This window comes from Aythya marila (assembly GCF_965140915.1).
Source record: "Aythya marila genome assembly, chromosome: 1".
NCBI lineage: Eukaryota > Metazoa > Chordata > Aves > Anseriformes > Anatidae > Aythya > Aythya marila.
The window spans coordinates 110,559,232-110,574,349 of record NC_139042.1 but is presented as its reverse complement, the minus strand read 5'-3'; the positions used below and the strand labels follow the sequence as shown (position 1 = coordinate 110,574,349).

Below are 15,118 nucleotides of genomic sequence, written 5' to 3'. Positions count from 1 at the left end.
TGTACCGGTGACTCCAGTTCTGAGTCATGCAGTGACATCCCACTGTTGATTCATTTTGCAAACAAACAAGCAAGGAAGAAAGGATGTAGAAAAGGACACGGATCTACCTCATACCACAGATACCACTGCTGCTGCATCATTCTGGGCAGGGGGTGCCTCTCCCCCTTGCTTCTTACTTGAGTGCTGCATCCCTACATGGGGATGGGGCCACATCTGCAGGGACACCACATCACAACAGGCAAAAGCCATGAAACAGGAACTCAAATCTTTGTGTACTCATAGCCCAGACTTGTCTTTAAACAGTTACTGGGGCGGGCAAGCAAGAACAAGAAAAAGTGATAGATTTAATCTTGCATGTCACACCAAGGGGAAAATGGATTTCGGATTACAAGTTTGAACAGATCCTAATGGTTTCATGTACCAAAAGAGGATGAACTGTATTGATCCTACAGCTGTCTTCTCAGTGCAATGCAATTGTTAGCCACTTCTCAAAAGCAGTATCACATGTGTTCTTGTTAATTACTGCTAAATGAGGCAGGAAGTGATCTGAAGACGTTTGCTTATGGACTTATTATATATATCTCCATATTATTGGAGAACAGAGCTTTTAAATGACCTAAATGTTGCAGGAGCACATACCCCATTGACACCCAATAAAAAGTGGTGCTTTTAAGTCACTGAATTGCTTCTGAAAATCCTGTTCATGATTCGTTAGAATACAACTGCAACAGGGGATTATAGCCAGACCTGAAAATCCACCACGACCATTCCCATGTAGACATGCAGATAGGACCTGCCTAAGTTACAGACTTGTGGAGAACACGCAAACAGCATGCAGCCTGGAAGCTGTTCCTTACAATTTGCTACAAATTGTTGCCTTATGGGATTACGGTGGCCATGCAGAAAAGAGACAAGGATGCTAGAAATCTTTGCTAATGAGTGTATGTACATGCAAACATAGCAAAAAGTAACAAGCTGTAAGAGGTTTGGCATCTATCATCGGAGGTTACTACACTCATTCATAGATGCACTCACACTGAACATGGCTGGGGGCTACCCTCTTAGGTGGGAGAGATAGGATCTTGATGGAAGGTTCTTCCTCTGTCTTAAACAGGAGCTGGTGTTAGCATTATGCTACCTATGCATAGATATTTAAGCTGAATGAGGCTTATTGTCCCCCATGTCAAACCACGCATTACTTCAGCTGTGTTGTACACTCCCAATAATTGCACCCTTTGGGCTGCCTCCTCTCTCGCTTTCTGTATCTACGTGATAGGAGAGACTCATAAAGGCAGTTTAATTGAGGAAGGACTGTCGCAAGAGGGGAAGGGGCAGAGAGCAACAACAGATGTCAAAGCTTACTGGCAATCTGCCTTGTCAGTCTGGCCAGGAGGAGTGGCGTAGTAGAATAGCACTTTACAAGAGAAGGAGAAAGCAAACCTATGATGCCACTGTGAAGAAACCTTCAGGTAAACGCAACTGCTTCTCTAACCACCTGCAAGTTAGAAGGAAGAGCATCTTGAGGTGAAACAAAGGGGAAAGGAGGAGGAGGAGAGCAATGAAAGGGCTTCAGCTGTTTGTTTTCAGTGCAGGTGAGTACTAATTTGGTTATGTCCTCAAGGGTTAGGTAGAAGGAAACAGCACCACAAAGTCTGAGCAGCGTTGGGGACTCGGCTTTGTTTAGTAAAAGTTTCTGCATGTTTATGATTAGGTGGGTCTATTTACTTTCTCTATGCTGAATGTCCAGACTTGCAGGCATCTCTTTAAGCTGCAAGATAATTTCAGGAACACGAAAAGAATGCTGTTCTTCAGGAGGCTGGAAAACATGTTTTTGAAATGAATTTTAATTGCTTCTGTCAAATACAGCATTTCTTTCTGAAGAAGGCACTTCCTCAACCAGAATTGGAAAAGGCCTTGGGTATTAATTTTTTGTATGTAAATCTGCATGTAATACATGCCTCCATAAGTTTAAATCCTACTGTTTATATATACTCTGATGTGACTTGTGATCTCTCTATATTATACATCTCAAGGGGATTCACAACGACCCCTACCTACGCATATAAATCAGCCAGACTCGCCCTTTCTCATCCTGCCTTGCAGAACCTGCACTCTAAGTTCCACTGCTTTTGACCTGTTGTCTTCACATACAAATGCTTATACGCCATCCTGCAGACTTTAAAAAAACCTACTCACTTGGAAATCAAAAATCCTGAAAACTGTGCTTCAACAAATAAACCCACAAGAAAAGAAATTCATGAGGCTTAACATAATTAGAAAAGGTGGCTGTGTTCCATATATAACAAACATGACTTGAGTAATAATTTGGCGATCAATATGTAAATTGCATAACACCATTGGTATTCATTCTCCTTTTTAATTATTCTCACCTTTCATACGATCTAAACTACAGATGGTAAACTTTTTGGTGCAAAAATATGTATGGTGTGTGAGGCTCTTTTTGTCTGTTTGGGCAGGATTCAAACAAAAATTCACTGTTAAAATACTGGCCTGTGAAGAATTTTTGGACAAGGTATAGTAGATTCTTGCAGTGGACCAGAGCAGAGAAACTACAAAGCACTTTGCAGTGTGGTGTTGGGATACTTGAACTACCTATGTCAAGCTCTCAGTGCAGGTTGACTTCTGCTGAACTTCTCACTGCAATTGTGTGAATAACTGATACTGTGTCCTTCTTGCTGGATGAAAAATCCCAAATGGTCATTTTGAATCAAACAAAATACTTAATTTTACTGCGAATTTCACATTGAAGAGGTTTCTACTCTCCCACTTCGGAGTTAAATTCCAGCTAAGTTTCTCAGTAGAAATTAAAAATCGGAGCATTTCCTCTTGAAAGTGAAACATTTCAGTTTTTCCTAAGTTCCTCACTAGTCTAATCAATCAAGGCAACTCGGTGAAAATAAGTTTGTTTGGTTAGAATCTCATTTTTTTTCCTTTAATTGTTTTCAGCTCTACTAGTTGCCCTTCAGTCTGTTTTTATACTCTGTATTAATATTTATTCAACAACGAATGTGAAAGTAAACACGTTGCTTTGATTGTCTTCTTCCTTTGCACTAATACTGATGCTTTAAGTTGAGCAGAGGGAAATAACCATTTTAAAGAATTGAGAAGTTTTATAAACATACTAATAAATAACAGTAAAAAGTAATTCATCTTAAATCTAGATGATGCCATCCAACAATATATTGGTTATTGGTCCCCTCTCCTTTCCTGAAGTTCTTTCAGAATTGACCATCCCGTTCCTTCCACTGTATTTTGAATAGATTCTGTTTTAACTCAGGAAAAAAAAAAATCAAACTTTGATAAATAAACCTCAATTTTTAGATATGCTAACTATAACTAGATGGCTGTTGGTGACTTTGTGAAGGAGTAAAATGTGGTGAGAAGGGGGATGGAGAGAAATCAGTGTGAGTAAGTGGCACTCCAGAACGAAACCATGAAACCTGAGAGCCAAAAGGAGTTGTAACAACGGCAACATGGGAGCAGGAAAGAGATGTAATGGATGAAAAATGTGAGAGCATCAGAAGATGTCAGGCATGAGGATGACAGCAACACACAAATAAGTCATCTTGCTTGTTATCAGCTGCTTCTCCAGTACATCGATGTTCCCCGACTCTGCACTGAAGATGTTTGGGGATAAAAACAAACAAAACCAACCAAATCTAATTTATTGTAGGATTTTGGTCAGCCAACTTGATGAAGGCAAAGCACTTCTGACTGAAGCCTTAGGGCTGGGCAGTTTCTTTTCTGCCTCAGGGCTGAGTTAATGACCTGTCAGTGAACCCTGGCCTACTGGAGTCAGTTTGTGACAAAAGGATCAGGAAATGGGTTTTGCTCCATCTCATAGGACAGGCTATGATACTTCCCACCCAAACGCAGGAGAACATCTCTATCCAGTCACAACAGGCGACAAGATGGCTTTTAAAGGTGTCTCTCATGCAGAGAGAATCACTAGAAACAGTAAGAAAAAGCCCTGGGGCTATGGAAACACGGCCCTTGTACTGGCTGCTCCAGAGCAGATGAGAACCTGGGAGTGGCTGCAATAAAGGAACACTGGAAATACTTTGCCCTGCTGGTTCTTCTGTATAGCTGTCAACAGCTATAGATGAATCCGTCCCTGAGAGGGCAGAAACTACTTCTGCCATGTCACAGAGGAAGAAATCAAAATGAACATTTAATAATTAACTGCGTGAACCCACACAACAACTCGATTAGAGAGCTGAGAACACACAAAGGTGGCAACTTCAGCTAGAGGCATCCTGGCCGAGTGGCCAGATCTTTTCTTACCAGGGCACCACAGAATCTGGCTGCTGTGGTAATTCCCATCCACCCGCCTCGGGAGAGGGAAGGTGCAGCAGTTCTGACAGGATAGGCCACTTCTAAGAGGGCCCTTGAAGGGCCATTTGCCATGGGGAACAGACTGGATACAGGTAGCTGTTACAGAAGCTCTTGCCCTTCTGAGGGGGAGCAGGTCCCAGAGCCAACTGTCCTATGTTGCTCTAGAACAGTGATAACAAAATCTTTGGGGTGCTTACACTGTTATTTTTTAAGGGGAACTATAGTTCACTGCTGCTGTAGTCAAGGATCTGTAGTGTTCAGTTTGCTGATGGCTTGCTGCTGTTGAACTAAGGCATGTCTGTGATCACTTTTTGTAAAAAAGCATGTATCCACTCAAAGTGGAATCCAGACGTCCTTTGTTCTTTCCTTCACACACGTTTCCTCATGGATCTAATCTGGACAGAGACATGGCTGAGTGAACCCAAGTCTTGCTGGTGACTTTTCAGTCACTTCCTCTCTGGGGAACACTGACTCCGCCTGGTTCTTCCAGAAGCAAACCATCACCACCACAGCGTGCCCCTCTTTAAGGATGCATGCATCTCTGCCCTCCTCCACCTTCCTCTCTGCTGGACATTGCTCCTCCTTGTCATGGGAGTGCCTCTGAGCAGCGTTCCCTTTCCCTCCCCCCTCCCTAACTAGTTGCAGGCTTAGAGTTTTCAGATGATTCATTTTAATGCCCCACAAAAAAACAAACAAACAAAAACAAACAAACAAAAAAAAACAAACCACTACAAACTGTGAGGACAAAGCAGGTGTTTTTAAACATAGGTTCCCACAGACATAAAGGTAATCTAGGCCAGGACAGAGGAAAACCTCCGGCAAAGTTCTGAGAATAGCTAAGAGCTGACACTACCTAATGCTCAGGTATGATGAATTAAGCATCAAGGCAAAAGGAATACAGCATACAAGAAACGCCTAGACTGCACCCTGCATGCTTCACCAAGGCCCAGAGGGATTTCTGTTCTATGCAACTCTGCTATTCCTGTACTCCACAGGCAGGAGCTATGGTTTTTGGAGAAAGGTGGCTATCACCCTACTCATTTTTAAACACAAATAACTAATTTTTTTTATTTTTTTTTATTTTTTCCCTTTCAAGTTCTCTTTGCTTTCTTGGGTTTTGCTTTGTTTTGTTTCAGGGCATTTCATGAATACGTTCTGGTTCTCTAGCACAAAATGTCACTTCTCTATGGACTTGGTTTGGTGGAAGTTATTTGTCAGTTTTCCTGCTCCCTGAAATTTGACAGTATCAATTTGTTAGTTTAGCCTGAATCCTTAAGAGTGCTGATGCACCTGTATTATCGGTTTATCTGTCTTCCTCTGTACATTTAGGACCTGTCAAACCATGTCAGTCATGCTGAAAGTGGGCTCATAAAAAATTACATCTTTATAACTTCACAGGTAAAGAAGAGGGAAGTGAGGAAAACAAAACAAAAAAAAAAAAAAAAGCACTTTAGCTCTTAACCATCCTGTGAGGCAGCTTCCTATAGTCAATCAGCCTCAGCATATGTTGCCTCCTGCTCAGTGGGCAATGTCATGGGTGTCAGAGGGGAGGTTGTGGGTTACTGTGGCATGTAAGAAAGCCAAATAGACAAAACATGAAAATCAGATGCCATTAATTTTGCTGACTAAAGTATGTATTCTCTTCCTAGTTCTGGTGACTGCTCATACCCTTACTGTGGAAACACCTGCCAAGGAATTACAGGTGGCACGAGGGAGCAACGCTACTCTCCGCTGTCAGTTTAATACTGATGCCTCCATCACCGCAGGAGATTTTGTTGTCTGGAAGAAAATCAATACTGCGGTAAATCAAGTTGTATAAAGAAATATATGATAGAGTATCTAATAGGGGGGTGTGAGAAGAGATGGAAACAGGACTGTGGGAATATGTGTTGGAAGTAAAGGATTCCTTCATGACTTTTTAATCTCAGCACTATACAATTAGAAACTCTGAATCTTGATTCAATTTAATACAAATCTTTTGTGCGATATTAGGCAAACGCATACCTTTCTTTTCCCTCTGTCTTGGTCTTGCAACTGTATATGGAGGATACATCACTCTATATACCTTGGGTTTACATCTATTAACATAGATGAAATGTTCAGATGCTTTAGAAAAAGCTATGTATATTTTTGCGTATGTAGTATACATACATATATATCTTTGATATTTTATAAATATTTGTATTGATAATAGTACATGGAGAGATCCTTGATCTCTTACTTTCACAGGGAGTATTTGAAGATAAGAACACCTCTAAAGTTCTCCTCACCTTCTTGGGAATTAGTGAGAGGAGAAGCAGAACTTGGAGCTCTCCTTTTAGTAACTGCTAAGGGTTTATTCACCAAAGATCCTTGCTGGAAGAAAGCAAGGGAGTATATGTAATCATAGGGGGATTTGATTGACATATGGATGTCAGAAGAGTCTCATGGTGTCCTGTCATGGAGAGGAAAGTAAATATGACCCCGCAAAAGAAATCAGTTGTTTCTGACAGATAAGGTAGAAGGAGATTCCAGACAGGAAGCTCGACCCTTTTGAACTCCTAAGGTTCTCTTGGCCTGGGGCAGTTTTAAGGTGCTCTTTTCCAAGTTGTTCTTAAGAGCAGGCTAATCCATGGATTTAGGCTGTAGACTTGCACAGAAGAAACTAACATTGACTAGCTTCCCTCCCTCTCTGACAGGATGATGCTGTCACTAGGTATTTTGATGGACTTGTACAGTATGGCAAGGGCTACGAAAACCGAATACAATTTACTGGTAACTTAGGGAGTGGGGACATCAGTGTCACCATCAATGAAGTAACCATGGAAGACAATGGGACGTATGTATGCAGTGTTCGTCTACGGAATGACCCTCCTCGGCAGTCTGCAATCACGAGTCTTTACGTCCTCAGTAAGCATAATGGAGGCAAAAACAGATCCATTAGATAATCCACTATCCTTCTCCTAATGTCCGTACTGTTTCTTAGACCACAGATTTTCTAACAGAAAAAAACCTTTCCCAGTAAATCATAATCTGCAATTCTCTTTGGTCTTTTCCTACTACTATAGTAGTGGGTTGGAAGGCTTAAAGCACCTGACTCCCTTAAATACTTGACTGCAAAAAATACAGTTTTTAGAGTTACATAGTTCACTTTCCTAATAATCCTTGCCTCATTACAGGTCATTCCCCACTCCCCCTGTGGCTTGTCACACTCAAGTTATCAAAGGGTGAATTGCCCAGCATTATTAGAGATATCTCAGAAAACATCTTACAACTTCTTCTTGGCTGACAAGTGTCAAGAAGGGACAAAAAAAAATTAGGGACAAGAGTTCACTTCAGTTCCTTTGAGAAAGTGGTAGGTGCATGGCCAGCTTCTGATCATCAAGAATTGGAAAAAAAAAAAAAAGTTGCAGGAGATGGGTTGAAACAAAATGCTGTGTCTGAGTAACAAAGTTTCTGGTTTTTCCTTCCTTCAGTTGCACCATCCAAGCCAGAATGCAAGATTGTGGGCACAGCAGAATATGGCCAAACGATCAATCTAACCTGCATTTCTCATGAGGGCTCCCCAAAACCCACATACAGCTGGGAAAGCTTCAATGTACAGCATGAGCCCCGTGTACTACAAACAACAAAAGGTATGGGAATTTCTAAGTCGCCAAATCTTTGAGTCCTCTGTAGTTCAGGACTGGAAAGACTTTGAAATGCAAATAATAATAATAATAATGATAATAATAATAATAACAACAACAACAACAACAACAACAACACACTTCAATTCATTTTCTAGGAAGTTCTCTGACCAGGATTTTAAGAAGTTGTCCTTTTGGCAGCATATACTCCTAAGTAACTTAGCAGGGCAAAAAGGACTGTTACTTGAAATAACAGCAGTCACTAAGATTTTCATTTCAGCTCTTACCTGGCAGGAAAGATGTCTCATTTTGGCACTGAACAGAAATAATTACTTCTCAATTGCTGGACGTAAGGGTGGGATAGTATGAGAAATAACAACCAGTTTTCTAACTGGTTTTTATATCTCCTCTCTCTTGACAATGACTTTCTAGCCATTCTTTCACACTTTCTAGTGTGAAGGCAAACAAAAGTTTGCTCTGAAAGCTGCTTTCCTTTCAGAGATAACTCCTCACGTAGAGGAATGGGTCATGAGAAACAGTTGCACCATTTCTGCTTTGAGAATAAAAGAGGCTTCCAAGTCTTTAGGACTATCACACAAGCCTTAATGTTTTATTTGCTTTTGGTTTAAGTCAGAATCTGGAAAAAAGTATATGAATTTCCATAACAGAACCTTTGGTAGAACTATTCATACAGTAATAAGGGTTTAATAGCCTTTAAAGTGTAGCAGTGTCACAGGACTCAGATTTATTAATTCAAGCCACTTCCTTTCTTCCTGATACATACAATGTCAGAAGGACGGAGTATGTGTCTGAACCTGCCATTCCTGGTTTTAGTTATTGTAGCACTGCTAAGGAGGTAAACTAAATATGATCAGACTATAGACTATTCAACTCTCACTAGGTGATTCTTGCATAAATTATGCAAAATATGAAACATACACGGAAACACAAACCTTATTCACTTGACTGGCCACTAAGCGGTGCTAATGCATCGTGCACAGCCCTGAACACACCGTGATTTGTTGTCTCAAAGCAACAGCTGTCTGCCCATTCGTTCTGTGCTTTCCTGGGGCAGGAGCCTGTTCTGAGCCATTTCCCACTATTTCTGTTTTCATCAGAGCACTGCTGTCCAGTAAGCATGCCTGCTGTCTCCTGCCCCCCTACTGGCTGGATGCCCTACTGTCACTACAAGCAATATGCTAAGACTTTGTGCTAAGCAAGTCCTAGTGCTGCACATTGTCCAGAATTCCCTCAGGAGCCACTCCAAAATTGACAGTATCTGACATGCATTTTCCAAAATCAACTCACTAGTCAATTACTTGTGATTTAATATAAGAGGATTTACAGCCCATTAATAGACTGCAATTCTGAGAGCTATAAACATCACACTGAAAAAAAAAAAAAAAAAAAAAAAAAAAGTGATGCAAGCTCTGCAGCAAGCTGAGACTTTAAGAAATGAAGCACGTGGAGTCTGTTATTTCTTAGTCTGCTTGCTCTTTTACTATCTGGCACTAGGCGTCAGCAAAGACTAAACAGAATCCCAGTCCCTCTCATGAGCTGGAAAGAACCAAGGATTACACAGAAAATAATTGGAAAGCCCCTCAAAAGTTTTTGGAGCCTTTAGGTTTTACAGCAGGAATCTGGACCTTTATCAGTAGATCCCAAGGAAAAAACATGGACTCTGCACAAGTGTCAGCTAGAGATGTAACAAGCAAACACTGACTGCTCTGACAGATGGAGCTAAACTTTAATATATGGTTCTGTGCTCTGTTAGGTTGGATAGGAAATGTCTAGCATCACAGCATTTCCATGTCACTGTATTTCTTCATTTATTTTCACAGCCTGTATGTCTTCTCTCAGACTAAAAAACTGCTAGATAATTTAAATCAGAAATCCTAAGAGCTGGAGGATTGAATAACTTTTTGCCATTTTACAAGTTAATTCATCAGATGACCACTTCTTAAAGACAAACCAATGGTTTGTGCAGTCTTATGTTTGTAGGCAAAGAGGGCTGCTGGCCATTTTCCCACTGAAAAAAAAGCTTTCACTAAGCATACATACTTCTTTCCCCTCCACCTACAGTTTTCTTTCTAAAAGCAATGTTCAAATGCCACATTCCCCGTGATCAAAACAGCACACTTTGTCCTTCCACAAATCACACGAAATTCCACTAGCGTGGAAACTCCTGAGCAAGATGGAGCAATCCATCAGCTTTAATAACTTCTCATCGCTCCTACCTTCCTGTGCTAGAATTGAAGGGTTGCTGTTCCCATTTCCTTCCCTGTTGTAATTCTTTTCCTGACTGGGTTTGTGTTTCACAACAGGGGAGCAAATAACTCTGAAGAACATCTCAGCGGATACATCTGGCTTTTACATCTGCACTTCAACAAACATTGTGGGAAAGGAATCTTGCAACATGACGGTCAGCGTTGTGCCACGTAAGAGACTAAGTTGCTTATTGGAGTAATAGTGCCAGAGGATATATCCAATCTAAATGTGAAAGCTTTAGCAAAGACAGTGTAAACAAAATTATAAAATTATGCTTTCTTGAGGGGAGATCCTAAAAGGCAGCCCTAAGGAGTGCTAATGACCAGGGTGGGCTAATGGGGCTTATTGACAGAGCTTTAAACTAGTTTTGAAGAGGGAAACACCACTTGGTTCTACACCAATGCATGCAGCATGAGGAGCAAGCAAGAGGAGCCAGAAACCTTGGCCCAGTCCAGAACTACGACATCATTGGCATAAGCAAAACCTCGTGGGAAAAGTCCTGTGGCTGGGGTGTTAATGAAGGATGGTTACAGACTCTTCACAAGGGATTGGCAGGGCAGGTGAGGCAGGGTGGTGGTGCTGTATATAATGGTGAGGCTGGGCTGTATGGAGCTTGCAGTTGGCAATGACACAGTTGAAAGCCTTTGAGTAAGGATTAAGGGACAAGCAGATAAAGGGGATGTCATTGTGGGAGCCTACTATAGACCTCCTAGCCAGGATGAGGACACCAATGAATTACTCTTTAAGGATCTAAGAGATACCTCTAGATCAGCCACCCTTGTCTTTATGGGTGACTTCAACTTGCCAAGCGTAAACTGGGAATACCACACAGCTGATACAAACAGGTACCGGAGATTTCTAAAACACATTAGTGATAAATTCTTGATACAGGTACTAAGGCAGCCGACTAGGAAAGGTGTCCTTCTAGGTTCATTGTTTGTAAACAGAGAGGCTGTCGTGGGTGGAATGGTGATTGGTGGCTCTCTTGGCCATAGTGACCATGAGGTAGTCAAATTTAAAATCTTTGGTGGTAGGAGGAGAACTGTCACCAAAACTTCAACCTTAGATTTGGGTCAGCATAACTCAAGCTGCTCAGGGAACTTGGTAAAATCCCCTGAAAAACTGCTCTTGAAAGTGTTTTGTCCATCAATACTGGTCAGTTTTAAAGTACCACCTCTTAAGAGCACAGGTGCAGGCAATTCCAAAATATCAAGCAGGTGGGGCAGAAGGCGGGCTTGCCTAAGCCTGGATCTCGTTCTAGAGATTAGGTGGGAAAAGAAAGCATATGGATGCTAGAAGCAAGGTCAGGCAACACAGGAGGACTACAGAGATGCTGTTCGCCATTGTAGGGAGAAAATTTGTGCATCCAAAGCCCAATTATAGTTGCAGCTGGCCAGTGCTGGGGGGACATTTTTTTTTTTAAATACGTTAAAAGCAAAAGGAGGTCCAGAGATAACACTGGTCTGTTACTTGAGGAGGATGGTCACCTCACAAACAGGAACACAGACAAAGCAGATATGTTTAATGCCTTCTTCACCTCTGTCTTCACCACTGATGATGGGCCCTGGGACCCTAGAAGTCCTGAGTTGGAGAACCGTGACTGTGGTAATGATAAACTCCCAACCAACCCTGAATCTGTGCAGGATTTGCTGCTGCAACTAGATGCATTTAGATCTATGGGGCCTGATGGGATTAATACCAGGGTACTCAGAGAGCTGGCTGATGTCATTGTGAAACCTCCCTCAACTTTTTTTCAGTGGTCTTAGGAATCTGGCAAGGTCCCAGTCAACTTGAAGCTGGCAAAAGCTGTTCCAATTTTCAAGAAGGTCAAAAAAGAAAAGTCCTGATAATTACAGACCTGTTAGTCTCACTTCAGTACCTTATAAAATTATGGAGAAGAGTGTTCTGGGAGTTACTGAAAAACACCTGAAAGACAATGCAGTCATTGGTCACAGTCAGCATGGGTTCATTAGGGGAAAGTCTTGCTTAAGGAACTTAATTTCCTTTTATGACAAGATTACCCACCTAGATGACTGAGGGAAGCCCACTGATGTAATCTTTTTGGATTTCAGCAAAGCTTTCCATGCTGTTTCTCACAGTATCCTTCTGGACAAAATATCCAGCATACAGCTAGACAAATACATAATGTGGTGGGTGAACAACTGGCTAATGGGTTGGGCTCAAAGGTTTATAGTAGATGGGGTTACATCAGGTAATAAGTTTAACAAGAGCAAGTGCGGGATCCTGCACCTGGGAAGGGGCAACCCTGAATATACATACAGACCAGGGGATGAGAGGCTGGAGAGCAGCCCCATGGCGAGGCATCTGGAGGTTCTGGTTAACAAGTAGAAGCCAGCAGTGTGCCCTGGCAGCCAAAAGGGCCAACCATACCCTGGGGTGCATCAGGCACAGCCTTGCTAGCCAGTCAAGGGAAGGGATTGTCCTGCTCTGCTCTGGTGTGGCCTCATCTCAAGTACTGCATGCAGTTTCAGGCACCACAATATAAGGAGGACATAAAACTATTAGTGTCCAGAAAAGGCTACAAAGATGGTGAAGGGCCTAGAGGACAAGATGTATGAGGAGCAGCTGAGGTCCCTTGGTTTGCTCAGCCCAGAGCAGAGCAGGCTGAGGGGAGGCCTCATGGCGGCCTGCAGCTCCCTCAAGAGGGGAGCAGAGGGACAGGCGCTGAGCTCTGCTCTCTGGGAACAGCAACAGGACCCGAGGGGACAGCATGGAGCTGGGACAGGGGAGGGTCAGGCTGGGGGTTAGGGAAAGGTTCTGTGCCCAGAGGATGGTCGGGCACTGGGACAGGCTCCCCAGGGCAGTGGTCACAGCCCTAAGCCTGCCAGAGTTCAAGAAGCATTTGGACAATGCTCTCAGACATAGGGTTTGATTTTTCAGTAGACCCATCTAGAGAGACGAGTTGGACTCAGTTATCCTTATCCTTGTGTATCCCTTCCAACTCAGACTATGCAGTGATTCTATTTCTCCTCCTTTATAGCATCCATGAACATTGCCCTTTATGCCGGCATCATTGGAGGAGCTGTTGCTGCAATTGTAGTTATTGGTATTATAGCCTATTGCTGCTGCTGTCAGGGGGACAAGAACACTGACTATGAGATGACGTAAGTACCTTTTGCTAGAAAAGTGAATGGAACATACACTGGTACACATTCTCGCTCTGCTATCAGCCTATGGAGTGGAGAGCACAGTAGAAATGAAGTCACCAAGGAAAGTATGCACTACTTTCCTCCTTTCTGTTTTTACACTAGTGACTCCCATCTCTTCTCACAGAATATGCCCTTATCACCAGATGCCTTTGTAGTCTCTGGGGTAGAATTCAAACATTCAAACCTTGGCATGCACAGCCACTTGGTAAACAAAATCAGGATTGTCTCTCATTTCCCCTAGTCCCGATAGCTGTTTCTGTCCTTGCTAGCCTAAATCACCATAATGCTCTGTATTCAGAAATATCACTCTGATAGAAACTTATCCTTTATGAGAGTAAGACTGCTGTAAGAAGAATGGCATGAGAAAAGATACACCAGTCATCATTTCTCTATACATATTTAATGAAAAAAAAAGTAGCTCACACACCTTTTGCATCATCAGCAAGACAATTTATGGAGTTTGGTTTGTTACACTTCTAGATCAGCTTAGAGCAATCTAAAACCATTTTAATGCAAAATCTCTTCAGTAAAATTTCTGCCTGCCTTTAACTAACATCTCTGTTCCTGAATAATGCTTTAGGGAGACAAAAGATGCAGATGAATTCTCCCAGAGGAATCCTACAGAGAATCAGACAGCAAAAGATGATAATGAAGATGAATGAAGAAAGAAGAGGGAGGCCGATGCCATCTTCATTTTTTTCTGAGGCACAGACATCACTGTAGAAAAGCAAGCAATTTCCTCTCTCTTACTGCAAGAAGGTTTTGTTTTAGAATAATTAAGTAAAAGCTAATAATGTCTTTGTCTTCTAGTTCCTGGGAGAGAATACCCTTGTCTCCCTGGAAAGGAGTATTTAAAATACCATGGGTAATAATATATAACCTCATAGCAGAATAACGCATATGAAGAACTGCTTCACCCACTCATGCAAAAATCACCAGTCTCCTTGACTTCCCCCTTTCTGTAAAGGAAGTCAGTTAAGTCTATTTGGATACAGAGTTGCCACTTTATCCCTAGAGCCACAGAAGGCACAGAAGGTCACAAATTGCAAGTTATCAAGAAAGGGTGGCCTTGTTTATGCTGTTATGTAAGTTTCACAGCTTGCAGCATCATCTGGTACAGAAATGATTTTATCTGAGATTGAAGCAAGCTGATTTTTGAAGACATTTTATTAAGTGTGTTCTTTGTATATATTATACACCCACATATGAACAAAAATACGGGGAAAAAACAGATGACCGATCAAAGTCTGTTCAAAGCAACAATATATACTAATGGCATGGATAAGGTAACAGAAATAAGCTGCAGAGTTTCAAAAAAGTTAGACGGACTCAGAACAGACAGATGAAAAGATCTGGAAACAGTCTACGAGCCTGCATACTTTCAGATTTTTCAACTTACGAATTCCAGCTCAGAGAATTCCTAAATATTAATTCTCATCACATTACCCTTTTCTCCTGACTGTTGTATTGGTGAGTCAAGTGGTCTGTTGTGCCTGTGGCTTCTTCTGAAAAAAATGTTAGTGTGAGAACATGTATATGGAAAGTCTATTCTTTACAAAGTACATACGAAACCAAATCTCTCTGGCAATGAACAATCTGAAGCACAACTCAGCAAAACATTCTGAGAACTTTTTCCTGTGCTCAGTGTAGATGTATGACTCAACATTTCAAATATGGATTACCAAAGAAACCCAACAAATTTTTCACATGGAAGCT

General features: G+C 41.8%; 1 protein-coding gene across 1 annotated transcript; it reads left to right on the top strand.

Annotated features, from left to right (window-relative positions):
* The first annotated feature begins 1,489 nt into the window (after positions 1-1,489).
* On the top strand, positions 1,490-14,179 carry GPA33 (glycoprotein A33). Its single transcript, XM_082772334.1, has 7 exons — positions 1,490-1,592; positions 6,006-6,157; positions 7,035-7,245; positions 7,812-7,970; positions 10,289-10,402; positions 13,234-13,357; positions 13,983-14,179. Exons 1-7 carry the CDS (start codon positions 1,559-1,561, stop codon positions 14,062-14,064), a joined length of 876 nt encoding a protein of 291 aa, XP_082628460.1. The 5' UTR covers positions 1,490-1,558; the 3' UTR covers positions 14,065-14,179.
* The last annotated feature ends 939 nt before the right edge of the window (positions 14,180-15,118 follow it).

Bases quoted from the DNA above. Each gene is read 5' to 3' on its own strand.
- GPA33 (XM_082772334.1), top strand. From the start codon at position 1,559: ATGAAAGGGCTTCAGCTGTTTGTTTTCAGTGCAG. The intron at 6,158-7,034 runs GTAAATCAAGTT...CCTCTCTGACAG, and splicing joins GGAAGAAAATCAATACTGCG to GATGATGCTGTCACTAGGTA. The intron at 7,971-10,288 runs GTATGGGAATTT...GTTTCACAACAG, and splicing joins TGTACTACAAACAACAAAAG to GGGAGCAAATAACTCTGAAG.